Source organism: Sinohyriopsis cumingii, chromosome 4, assembly GCF_028554795.1.
Source record: "Sinohyriopsis cumingii isolate HCF-2022 chromosome 4, ASM2855479v2, whole genome shotgun sequence".
In the NCBI taxonomy this organism is placed as follows: domain Eukaryota; kingdom Metazoa; phylum Mollusca; class Bivalvia; order Unionida; family Unionidae; genus Sinohyriopsis; species Sinohyriopsis cumingii.
In genome coordinates, this window is record NC_142964.1 from 33,302,883 (window position 1) to 33,316,804 (window position 13,922).

General features: G+C 38.4%; 1 protein-coding gene across 1 annotated transcript in view; it reads right to left on the reverse strand.

Moving 5' to 3' along the window:
- LOC149800906 (uncharacterized) overlaps positions 1-13,922 on the reverse strand; it is a 76,092-nt gene that overhangs the window by 14,138 nt on the left and 48,032 nt on the right. Inside the window, exon 7 of the mRNA XM_089956752.1 lies at positions 13,468-13,888. Within this exon, the coding sequence (XP_089812878.1) occupies positions 13,468-13,888 (421 nt within the window). The remainder of the gene's footprint in view (positions 1-13,467; positions 13,889-13,922) is intronic.

Sequence of the window (13,922 nt, forward strand, 5' to 3'; positions counted from 1 at the left end):
TCCATCATGCAGGCTTCTAGAACACTGAAAACTCATTCACAAAGGAAATATACTCGATTTTCGTTCAGTTGAACCTATCCACAGAAATGTTTTATTGTGGGATTTTTCTAATAGTGTGGCAAAAATCGGCATAAAATCCACCGTGTTGTCAGCGACCGTCCTCAATTTTTAGAATTAATGATTCATATCATGTTTACCTCCCCTCAGATACGATCGGATTTTATTTAAACTTTTACTGTAAGTGACAAAGGCAAACCTGGCACTATTTTGTTTTGCTTCTAAGTTAGGCTCAGTTTGTTTTAGCAACCTTTGCAGTACCAACCCGCACCAGGATAAAAATGAGCATGAAAGGGTTAGCCATCACTCATGTAAATACAACACCGCCTTTCGTCACAGCAAACGATGCTACTGATAACATCATCAAACTCCGTCTGAAATATCGGTAAGCGCGTTTAAAAACAATCTTTTCGGTGGTAGCAATCATAATAAGACTCTAAATCTCAGCGATCATCCGGTGAATAATATTTCGTCGATGTGATTAAAGTCTAACACTGGCCGCATTTTATAAAAATATTAACCCAGTAGATGTTTCTAAGATAATGTATGAAGCATCGAAGTTTGATTAAGCTAGGTAATATATTTGCTGACATTTAAATTTCGGTTTTCAATTATTTTTCATAGTTCTGATGTAGCAGGTGGAACATCTTCGAAATTGTTTTCCCTGATTTTAGTCACCTCCGAGAGCAACTGTGCATATCCGACAGTCCTTACACGCGCATGCAACGACTCCAAATAACCCACATCAGCAGAAACTTTGTCTCGATTCGCAAGTTTGGCTAACGATTGTAACACTAAAATTTAGTAAGCGTGATCAATTTTTTGTTGTTGTTCTTCACGCTAAGTTGGTTTGAGTGCTTGCGCTGCTGCATCGTCACCCTCACCAGAAACCGATGTTTTATCATCTAACGCCATGACACCCACGATCTTGTCCACATTATGGTTCTCTAATCCGACCTGATGAAAATTATTTTTCTTTCATCGATGTATTCGCGTAATTTATTCCTACGAAATGCTTTTAGCGACGTCTTTTTATCCTTTTTATGCTTTTTATGCGCGTCATCCTGTTGTTTTTGTCCAAATTTGTCTGGTTTAAAATACCCTGTTTTAACAATACTGTCAACCACATCATGATGAAGTTCGTGGATGATGGTCCACGATTACCTCGATATGCAAAACCAATCCAATAAATTCTCTATCGTTACGAAATTAAAAGACGGCAAAATATTTGCCGATGGCCTCTCGCAATTGCTGATACCACATTTTCCGCACAAACGGCAGCGATATTGCCTGAGCATCATTTTGAAATCCTGCGTAAACCTTATCCACCCCCGTTTTATCCAAAGTTCTCAGGTGATTAATAGTACCGCATAATCCAAACGTTTTTTTTAACACGTGCTAATCGTATCTAGCATTTGAAAAGTCCTGGCGATAGGTAACTGTCAACCTACAAACGTAAACGCAAATTATTTTGTCTCCGAAATCGTCATGGTACATTCGTGTAAATTCGATCCGATCCAGTAGTGCCGTTATACAACTCATCCACCTGTTATCCTGCTTTATACCCTCTGATCTCCACGTGAAAGTGCGTTCGTGCCGATGTTTCGTTCTATCAGCTAAAATTTCAAAATAGACTGACACTGGAACTCGAACTAGCATCCAAAATATTGGAGGTGATGCTGGCTGTTTTCCACTCGTTCAGGTTGGTTGACCAAGTTAAATAATAAGCAAATATCATGAAAGATTTAAAGAAGAGGAGTATTCGGATGAGGCGGTGACTGTGCGCCCAGATTGATTATTTGTATTTTCCGTCAAATTCGGGAAGTGGCCGCTATTGTTTTAAACACGACGTTTGTCGACATTTTGCTTTTTGGTAACTTCCGAAGCTAGTGTGGTGGGTAATACATCACGAGCAATTTTGTCCCGATAGGCACAAATAAAGCCCCATTGTTAGCACTATCACGTTCAATTAAGAATTCTCTCGCAAGCGCTTCATCGCATGTTTTACGGACAGCATAATTTTTAACGTTAGCATGACTCGCTACGGTTGAGTCTGAGCCCGGTGCAGAAACAGGTACTTCGAGGTTTTTTGTGCTTTTTCTGGTCTGGATAATCGCAATATCTACCCGAAAGTGCGAAAATTTGCAACGTTATAATTTCCAAAGATTTCAAGGACTGCAATCATGCAGCTACCCCAAGCTTTAAACACGATTTTATGACATTTCATCCTGATGATGAAACTATCCAGGAGAGGTTTTAACGAATTTTGCTTTCCTAAGAGCAGTTAAACAATTTGCTTTATCTATCATTGTATTATAAAAAGATGTCATCTAAAAAAATTAAATCCAAGCGTCAACATGACGAGGTGTTGAGAAAATGTGTGGAACAGCTAGTGTCTTTACGTCACCAAGTGCTAGAAGATAAAGTGGATAAACAAGAATTTCAGCATGATGTGGCCCAGGAAATGTTTAGACCCGTTATCGAAGCGCTTGGAAATAGCCCGGCAGGACATGATCTGAAGCAGTATAAGATCACTGCAAAATAGCTGAAGTCGGTATAGCTACAGATGACAAACATAATCAGCTCATTCCGAGGATTGTCGATGCTAACAGAGTACAGGACGATACCATGGAAAAGCTTGCCAGGCTCGAAGAGGAAAAACAATTCTACAGGACCAGATCCTAGTTGGCATGCTGCCTGATTTGGGTAAACCGGAACTGAACGAAGAGAAAAATAAGAAAACGCCGGAAGGTTATCTCATTAGTAAAGACCAAACGATAAATGAAATTTTAGTCAAACCACACAAATTCCAAAAATTGTTGTAAGTGTAAGAAAAATTTCCAAAAATTGTGAGTACTAAGAGCCGCTTAAAAAAGATTGCCTTAAACCTTAAGATATTCCTCTTTTAGAATCAACGCATCAGAGTAAACGCTATATTAAACAGTCACGGTATCAGCTCTAGTCAGAAAAGACAAAGAGTTACATGGCGATTTATGGCGGCAGTACCACAAGTGTTGCATGGGTGGCCAGTTCTGTGGCGGATATGTGATTCGCTATTATCATCATCCGGCTGAAATCATCTCATCGATAAAATTGCTAATCGCTCCTAAGCAAGCGGATATTAAAGGCACAACAATCGAAAACGAAATCGTGGAAATTCTAAACAATCTATTAAACGAGTAACTAATGACGCGTGATCAATACCACTATTCTACCTGGAATTGATTTCTGCATAAAACCGGTGACTGCAATATCTGTATCAATTACGATGATTTTTGCATAAATCATTAAATACAGAAAATGTCGCTCGAAGATACAACTTTGTTATTTGATTCTCGCTCGGAGAGTTGCAAAGCATGATATCATCCGCCGTTACAAATGGATCAGGAATCCTCTGATGAAATCGCGATGATTTTGGTTAAAATTTGGAACACTTTTTTTTAATTACCGAGAAAAACAACTTGCTATGTTAATGATGCTGAAACTCAGGTAATCGAATGGCAAACCATCTTAATGTCCCCAGGTGGTTAAAACATTACCGATATTGCCGCGAAAATATCCCGGTTGATAACCTGTATGTCCAAAATGCGCACAATATTAAAATTGAACCGATTTACTCCACGCTGTGTACCAGACTCATTTTAGGAAGAAATTACATGATCAAGTTTAATTTACCGATCACAATCGGGTCGGTGCTTGGTTTTGTCGCTGAGGTTATTAATAGCAATCGCGTGTACGAATGGAATTTCTGATTAATATTACCGATTTCAACAGTTTGCTCAATAATTGTTAGATCGATCAAGGGTCTTTATTTTCTTCGGGTGCTGCATCCAACGAAATTTACTCGACATCGATTAACGTGCCTTCCTGGTCGTTGATTAAATGCGGCCCAATCATTTTATGTATTATCCCAACGTTCAACACTTACGCAATTTCTGTATGGCTGAGAGACCAATCGCGAAATATCATGGATAAAACAACGAACCAATCACATCTTATTTGCATTCAAGACACGAGCATTTTTAGAGACGTTTTTATTGTATGGTTCAATGTTTAAAAACTATGAAATGCAAAACGTACAGCTATATGTAAAATAAATGTGTGCTTTTATCTACGTTATTTTACAAAATCACTTTAGCATTGCCTGTGATAGTTTCTAAAGCCGCACCAATCGCTCTCAAAGCCTCAGACGCGGAATTGACCGGGTCAGCGTCCTCAGCAAGAACGGCGGTATGTCAGAAAACAGAGAGTAAGATTATGGGAAAGCCCAGAACTGGCCTAAACCAAGAAGCCTAGAGGCTAAACTTACAGCACAATCCGAAGAGATTTTATCAGAGTCAGAAAGGAGCGTGGGAAATACCAGCATTATCGGAAATGTGGTGGTTTCACATCAGCTTATGATTTATAGAGGCTATGGTAATTGCTTTGTAATTACTATCATGGCAATTTGTTTTTTAATGTTAATGCAGAATATATAACGTGTACTAGAGATTTAGTACCCATTATTTAAAATGTTAATAGGATAATCACATCGACGACTCCACGACCGAGTACGAGTATGTCGAATAATAGGATTCGAATGTTACCAGTCTAACTTCGAGTACACATCGAGAAACTGAAACATGAGACGAAGATGTGTATTTTGTACTTCATAAAGCCTTTGTTGGAAATCCGAGGAAAACTTCAAACCAATGCCAGGACTTTAGTGAATTTAGCCGATGGTGCTCAGGTTACAAAGCATCGGCGGGTCGTTATTTAAATCTGCTTAATACCAACTGAATAATCAAACCGTGGAAGACATTTGCCTGAAGCCAGTACCATCTTCAATTTGATCACAATTAGTGAACATCATATGCCGTCGTTCGTTACGAGCATATGGTGATGCCATGATACGGGCACAGGCGCTGCGGTTTGTAACGAATTTCAAAAGGGGGCTTATGCGCTCGCGATAGCTGCTGTAGGCAATGGCGCTAACGTAACAGGAAACAAATCTCATAAAGCCGCGTTGTACTGAGTTGGTTGTCCGTGTGGATGCCTAAAATCACACCATTTATCACACTTTTATCCGAATTAGAATCGACGTAAGTCAAATTTACCAAAAAGCTCCATTTTGATCAAGCTTGGATTTACATGGAGATTTTTACTGTAGCTCAGTTGACCAACACGTGGAGAGTAGCGACGAAAGTGGGCAATGAGCTTCACGTCTTTGTCGCTTTTCACCTGGCGGCACGGAGTGCAGACCAAATAGGAAACAATCATGTTTTTGATCACATCGCAGTTAGCCGCATTCATGTCCGCATTACTTTGTGGCAATATCCCGAACGAGAACTCGAATGTAATTTCCACTTCGCTAATAGAAATTACACTCCAACGTACATGATGCTGATAGCAACCATGCAAAAGTACCAGGACATGGATACAGTCACTCAAATTTCTTTAGAAGATTTTGCAGCGTTATTACCCATGTTTCATTTCGATGTTTCAAAACAACTCCAACGAGTCAAAGATTCACTCGCTGATCGTGAAATTCGATGGACAGCAGCCCTTTTTGTGGATTACACGTGTTAAGCTTTTGTCACCTCCGATCGGTTCATGACGTGAGACGTCCTCAACGGAAAGATGAATGTAGTGGTGTAAGCGATCATTGTCTAAAAAATATCTCATTTATTATGTATAAAATACCACAGCGACGCCGTAAGTGGGCACAGTAAAGGCCGATCCACTTATGGTGGATCTATTGCTTCTGCTATTCTTTCAGTGATAAAAACTCATGGCGCTAAATTTTTAGCGTGTGTATTATTACTTATTGGTGAAGCTGCAGGAGCAGGAGAGGCCATGGGAGCTACAGAGAGAGAGAGAGCGATCAAAGGTTATGGCTTAACAAGAAGAATGAGAATGATCATGACGTCGCCTACAGGTTACCGTAACAAAACAAAAAAACATACGTTAGAAAAGATAAATATCGCCATAGCAGGCAATGTAAAACATCCATGTCGATTAAACGTGATGCGGCTCCGGTAATCTCTGCTCCTAACGGTCTTCATAAATTCAAGCTGGCCACTCGTCATGTATCTGAGTTAACTAAACACCCTGAGGATAAAAGAGGGTTAATCCTCAAACTCTTCGCAAGACAATTATCCAAACAAGAAGCTTTATTGAAACGTTATTAGCAGATATTGCAAGGTCGTTATTACCGGGGCATTTAGGTAATGTTCTCTGTGGAAGAGGTCTCTAACTTCCTGGAACGTTAAGAGGTTTTAGAAATGTTGTTTCAGGAAAACAACTAAGACAAGAAAAGGAAGCTGGTTGACATTACTGGGGACGCGCTAAAACACCTGTCTAACTTTGACATCGAAAACATTCCTATTTTTATTACAATTTTTATGTGTTTTTTGTTTTCTTCTTCTAAGTATCAGCTCCAGGATACAATTCATGCGGATGAAAGTTGTGTGATTAATGCTCAACATTGTTAAGATGGTAATGGGACTCACTGGGTAGCTGTAGTAAACGATCCTGCCCAAAAGGATGTGGAATATTTTGATTATTTTGGTTTATCTCCTCCAGACGATGAGATTCGATATTTGGTAACAGGAGCTATAAATGGACCTTTGTACAATTCGCTTCAGCTTCAATACGTCGACGAGTACACCTGCTTCTGGTATTGCATTGGTTTTATCCAAGAGTGACATCCTGTAGCAGCGGTGTTGAATTTAATATCAACATGATGATATACTCAAAATGTCGTCAAACAACCGTTCTTGGTGCTTAAGGTGTAAGACCAGGACGAGAACTAAAACAATCGTCAAATGATTAGGTTTAAGTGCGCTGTGGGTGGTAGGAATAAATCCCGAGTGGTATCAATAAAGGTTGTGTTTATGTGATATTTAATAATTATAATATGCACGCCCATTATTAACGCTGTGGGACGGATACGAGCAACGCCACTATCAGCATTGAATTAAATGTCTGTCTAGGCAGATGTGAAAAATGTGGAGGACGTAAAATCGTGAAGTGTTTTCTACTGACATCCACAAAATCATCTGCAAACTACTGATACCTAGAAGAGGTTGGACATTACCCGGACACACAAAAAAAACGAATAGTGGAATCCTCTTTATGAACAACTAAATGAAAACAATCAGCCGTTACCAGGTTAAGAGCCTTATAACAGCGTCGATGCTACTGCTATGCGACACGATATTTGTTACCAGGATCACTCGGACGATAAGGCTGGATGCGATAAAGTCATTTTAAACAATTTAGGGGATTTGAAACCCAAACATTTTTGAGAGCTAGTCAACCGCAACCGGATGATAGGACCAAAACATAAATTGGGAGTGGGCACCAGTACACCAGGAGAGCGCCGATTGCATAGTGTAGACGCTAGAGCACAGCTTGCCGAAGAGCTGAACGAACCCGTGCGAAAACTTTCCATGGCGCAAAGTCGTTGCTTTAGGGGTAAATGATATTAGGTCAGTAGATTTAGTCGACATAAGAGATTACAGCTCTCGAATGATAAAATGAAATATTTTCTCACTATAATTCATGTGTTCAGCAAATTCGCCTGTTTTGTGCCTTTACAAAATAAAAAAGAAGCTTCTGTCATCGACACGCTAAATACTATGGAGAAAAATGTTACAAAGAACCGTCTCGGATATTTTCCCAAAAATACAATCACGTTATTAAGCACACAAAACCAAGGTAAACCTGTAGTGATCGAGAGTTTTAACAGGACGTTAGAAACACCGCATGTGGAAAAGGTTCACTAGCGATGACACTACCGATATGTAGACATTTTACCAGAAATTGTACGTGAATATAATCACACAAGGCATAAACAGACGACTTATTTTTTACATTCCACAAATTTAACGTGAGAGACCAGGTAATAATCAGCGGGCATACGTTTGAAAAAGAATACACGCTCAATTGGACTTAAGAAACATTCGTGGTAGATAAAATTAAAACAAAAATACCTGTTACCTACACGCCGTAAGACGCGACAGCAGAACCTTCAAGGCTGTTTCTGCAAACAGGAATTTCAAAAACCCACCAGGAAATTTTCCGAATAGAAAAAGTCATTCCGACCAGAAGGACAAAATCGCTAGTCAAATGGTTTGGTTATCCTGATAAATTTAATTTGTTGCTTCCGACGAATCAACGAAGACATTTGCTGAAGACTCAGACTGAGAAGTTCATGTGATGTGCTCGCACATCAGATACTCTTGCGTCTTAGATGATAACACGTTCGATGTCGGCGTGATCAGAGGCGCAAGCGCTATGAAAAATTATTTTATTGTAAGCCGGTGAAACGTTTCTTGCCCGGCATTTGGGTAATCCCATCACGTCAAAAATACGTTGAAATACATAATCAAATTTAATAAATTTCATTCTGCCATGGAATGGAGTGGGTGTGATGCTATTAAGCAAAATGTAAAATTCTTCTCATAATGGTACGGTCAAATTAAACCGTTTTAGTTTATTTTGAATGTGGTCTTGCTGCTTATATTTTTGTACCGGTCGCTGATGAGTGGCGTAGACATGACGCTTAGAATCAGGCTCATCGGAAAACAATTAACTCAAGAATATAACTTAAATCGCTATTCGATATATTTTAGCACCAATTCATCGACGGGTTCTGGCAGCTAATTCTGTACCATAAGAGTATGAGGATCAAATTTTGCTAGGTTCATTATTTATGCTATACTTATTTTATTCAATTGGAACACAATTTGTTTGTCAACAACCAATAAAAGAAAGCCAGTGATGTGTACGCCATGTAGATCAGACAGTGATTCCAAGCTCTTGTGGGTTTCAATAAGAGCAGCTTTACGCTTTTTTGAATGCTGTTCCGATCGATGCTATCGCTGCTAGGTCGAAAGCCAATATACAAAGGATTTTGGCTTCTCTGTTGGAGAAACATCGCAGCATTAAATGTAATGTGATCGTGGAGGTATTCTTTAGACAAATGAACGAGGATGAGATCGATTATAATTTTGCTACGCGCCAGATAGCCCTCTTTAACGCGGCGGATGCCAACGTGAAATTGATTTACGACAAATTATTGGAGGAAATAGAGAAACTTCAGCATTGTGGTTCTGGGTGGGTTATGGTAGGGATTACATAATTAGTCGTCAAAACAGCCAAGTACAATCAGCTCGGAGCGACAAATCAAGGCTGTCTCAATGTCAAAAATAATGCTAACTAATGTTTTAAATAGGCGGTATAATCCAAACTTCATGCCACTGCAAAATAAAAACCTGACTGGATAAATCATTAATTTTTATCGCGATGGAATTTCTAGTACAGATCTCAAAATTTGAAAAGCAGGATAACATCAGAATTAATTTGCATAACGATAGTGTTTATCCACTCAGATTAGCCGGTCATTATGAGGTGTCCGTTAATCTCCTATACGTTCACAAGTATGACAAGGATGGTCATTAACGTTCGATTAAAACATTTTCGGAGAAAATTCGAGCAAGTATCTGAAAAAGAAATGGCGATGTTTTGTTTTGCAAAAAAAAATGTTTATCCGCTTTACAAGTCAAAAAAATTAAACGATCATGGCCTTGATTGCGTCAGAGTCAGGTGATGACACCTCCCAAAGATGATATAATGAACAAAAATAACCTACAAAAGTTTTCGTTGTTAAATGAGGATTCCTTTTGTGGTGTACGTCTATTTCGAAACGCTTATTATGTCGGTGGGTCATCAGGACCATACCGATGAAAAACGTACACTATCCCGTATCAGCAGTATGTGCCATGCAGTTTTGCGTGCAAAATCGTTTGCATCAGCACAAATTATAATTCCGAGGTCAAACTGTATCATTGTCTGTATTGCGTCTAGACGTTCGTGCTGGATTTACTGGCAGAAGTGGATAAATGGATTCGATTTTGCGAGCCATTGATTCTTACTAAGCAAAACAAAATTGATTTCGATAACACTGTGGATTGCTAGATATGAGGAAACATGTTAGATAATTACCGAGTGAGTTATCATACTCATTACACTAGCAAATACCTGGGAGCTGCTCACAGCGTGTAATTTACATTTTTTTTAACTTAACTCCTTTATGTGGTGATTTATAATCTGTGCTGATATGATTCGCATTTGATCGTCAAATGTTTTGGGAATTTTTCGCAGAAAATCAAGGGTATCCCTAACAATATGGAAAAATACTTGTCGTTTTCGTTAGGCCAAAAAAAAGGATTCATTGATAGTTTTCAGTTAGACGACCTCGGCAAATACAGAAAACAGTTAAAACATACCAAAGAAAATGTCACGCGCGAGGAGATTTATCCTTACCATTTCATGGATAATTGGAGCAGCTTTGATGGGGTGTCTTAATCAACCAAAGAGTAATTCTACAGCTCCTTGACAGATTACAATATTACTGGGGCGGATTATGCTCATCCTATACTATTTTGGAACGTGTTTATGATTACTATGGGTGATTATCGTGATTTATATTTACCTACATATGTACTGCTACTCGCAGATGTTTTAGAAAATTTCAGGGAAGTGTGTTTAATTTAATATGGATTAGATCCTTGCTGATATTATTCCTTGCCAGGTTATTATGGGACGTTGCACAGAAAATCAGAAGGGGACACCTCAAATTTGTTTGCCGATGTTCAATTTCGTCGAAAAAGGAACTCAAAGAGGTATCAGCGTTATTATTCACACACGTTCGAAAACCAGTATAAAATATTTATCTCATTACCATCCTAATGAGGAATCCAATTATATCATATACCCCGATCCTAAAAATCTTTATGACTGGGCGATGTCACAACCGACACCTGTCGGAAATTTCTCAGGAATAAATCCGGAAAAATTTACAGTGAATATCCTTGGCAGCGATGCTGGCACCGGATACTTTCTCGAAGGCAATTTTGTTTTATCTTCAGGAACTCCACGAAAACATAATGATTACCCACTAGCACCAGAAAGTTTAACAGTGACTGAGGACATGATGAGCACTAATATGCTACTGTTAAAATACATTAGAATGTGGAGGAAAAACGTCTAAATTAGTACCTAAGCTCATGACATAAAATCGGTATGTCATTCATTACAGAAATCTCATGTTGGGAGTCGAATTGGTGAGGATTCATCGTGTGCTCAACTTTGATCAAATAAGATGATTAGAAACTTATAGTCATTTTAAAACATCGGAAAGTACGTTAGCTACGAGTAGTTGTGAGCAGAGTTTTTCAAGTTGCTGAATCACTCAGTGTTTGGCAAATTTATGTAAAATATCAGAAATGTAGATGTCGAATTAGATAAATAAGTTAGTAGCAGATCTAACGTTTGCCAGCATGAAACACTTCGACGAAATTTTAGTAGCGATTCACCGAAAACTAAATCGGTGGTGATGAGCAAACCCATCTACTGCTGGTTTAGTATGTTAGATTTATCGAAATTGCTCATGCATGATTTTTATTATCGGCATGTTAAATCGCGATATTTAAAACTGTCAAGTTGTTGTTGACCCACACGGACAGTTTTTGTCACCAGATTAAAACCGATGATGTGTACGAAGACATGTTCCCGGACAAGCATTACTTCAGTTTTTCAGATTATTCTAATTCGATTAAATTTCACAATGGCTCTAAGAAGAAGGTGATTGTAGCATTTAAGGACGAGACTAAATTAGTGCCCATAGCTTGCGTTTTTGGTTTAAGAAGATGTATTCCGTTAAATTAGCAGGTGGAGATGGTAAAAGAGCGCCAAAGGAATCCAGAAACGTTATTGTCACAAAATCGCTGACGCACGATCATTACCTGACAGCGCTAGGAGAATTGAAATATTTTTTTCGCGTAAACTGGATTAGATCGAATTAGTCATAACATATTTAGATACTCACTCAACAAAGTGGCTTTATCCTGTTAAGGTGGTAAACAATAGGTTCTTCATGATGGTGTTAACACTTTAGTGTATAGCCATAAAGATATTAGATTAGATGTTAAAGATTATTTACGGGATGTTCTTGGATCGATGACATCAGTGGTTATCAAGGAAGAGAAAAGAGGACCGGGTGATAAATTTTATTTCGACATCACAATAGTTGGCTATGATTTTTTTGTCAGGCTATAAAGGCGGATCAGAACACACCACACTGTGTTCGGAATTACCTCAAAAACAAGATCAAGAGTAAAAATATCATATTTGTGTTCGGAACCGCCTTTTTGTACATACTGCTCACATACAGAAGTGAACGTCAGTTATTCAGATATGAAGACATTTAAGTTATGTCTTCATATATTTACATGCATGTACTTTTTCAACAGCCAAATCAATCGGAAAGCTGCTTTTAGATATCAAACAAGATATCACTAAACTGGAAAGCTACTTTTAGATATCAGAGTACAACACCATATAAAGTAGCCTTTTTTAGTGTGGTACTCCTGCGGACTTTAAAGGTGAAAATGACATTGACAAATAAACTCGAATTCTCTTGAACGTGATTTTGCCTGTAAATACTCTACGTCGTATATTATGTCACAGGTTACGGTGTCCTTAAAGGGCACTGTTATGAGAATATCACTCATAGTTAGGCAATCTAGACATAACACAGATGACAATATTACATCTTATAATTTAAAACATTCACAATATTTCCTGCTCAAGAGGTATTTATGGAGCAACAAATTTACAGGAGGATATATCAATCATACAAATACATTAGAACCTTCCATTGATGGATATTACCGTTAAAATTATCGCTCAAGATTGTAATGTGATGCGATATGATTTGAATTTTTAACGTAGCTTTAACAATTTTTCAGTCATATCGCTACGATGTCTGCAATGTGCCAGTTTATAGTGATCTCTAGCAATGGGGCATCATGTAACATGATGTCCCACCCAGTCACATTATTCTGACACCAGGGCAACCAGTCCTAATACTAATCTCTTAACGATGAGCGCCAAGCGAGTCAGCTAAGTACCATTTTTTAAGTATTTGGTTTCACTCGGTCGGGGATCGAACCCACTACCTCCTGCATCTGAGGCGGACGCTCTAACTACTAGGCCTCTGGAGCGATCTCAAGGTTGTATCAGAGAGAACTGAACGACATTCATTTTGATAAAGCAAGATTGATACTTTACACCATGCACTACAAAACACGATCAAAACACTTGGTCCGTCTCAAAATACTATTTACTCATACATTCCAGAGATGTCTTTATGTTTTATAAATGAGGGAGGTTTATTTTGCTTATTTGTCTATGCGACCATATAGTCTCGTGAATACTGTACATTATGACGTTTGCTTCTAGACATTGGTTAATTACTCACCATAATCAAACAAATAATCACTAAAATCATAGGCACAAATAACACATTCTCTAGGTTTAGTTCAATACAAACGAATATAAGCGTGCAAACATAGATCATACCTTCTTTTATTCTCTTGATTTGCCTCTTCGTTATCTTCTAGTTTCAGGTGAATATTAAAATGATCAAAGTCCATCTTTAAGCGTGTCACTTGCTTTATCAGTGTCAACAAACACTTTCTAATACCTTCTCTAATCGCGTTCTTATTTTTCTGGTACAGACGTTCACAATATGTTTTATCTTTGGTCACAATTACGAGGGCAATGCATCCATTTGTTATTTCAATCAGCTGACATTCCATTTCTTCCGTCACTATTGCAATAAGTTGTTGGATTATTGCTTTGGTATCGTTGTTGTCTTTATTAGAGATTGCCTTCAATGCACGTTCTTCTATTGCTAAAACTTGTGTTTTCGTCAACCGTTTGTCCCGAATTTGGATTTTTAGCTTCAGTTGATGGTTTCCTTGAGAGGTATCAGGTACTCCTGAAATAGGGACATGTATAAAGTGAAGTTGTGT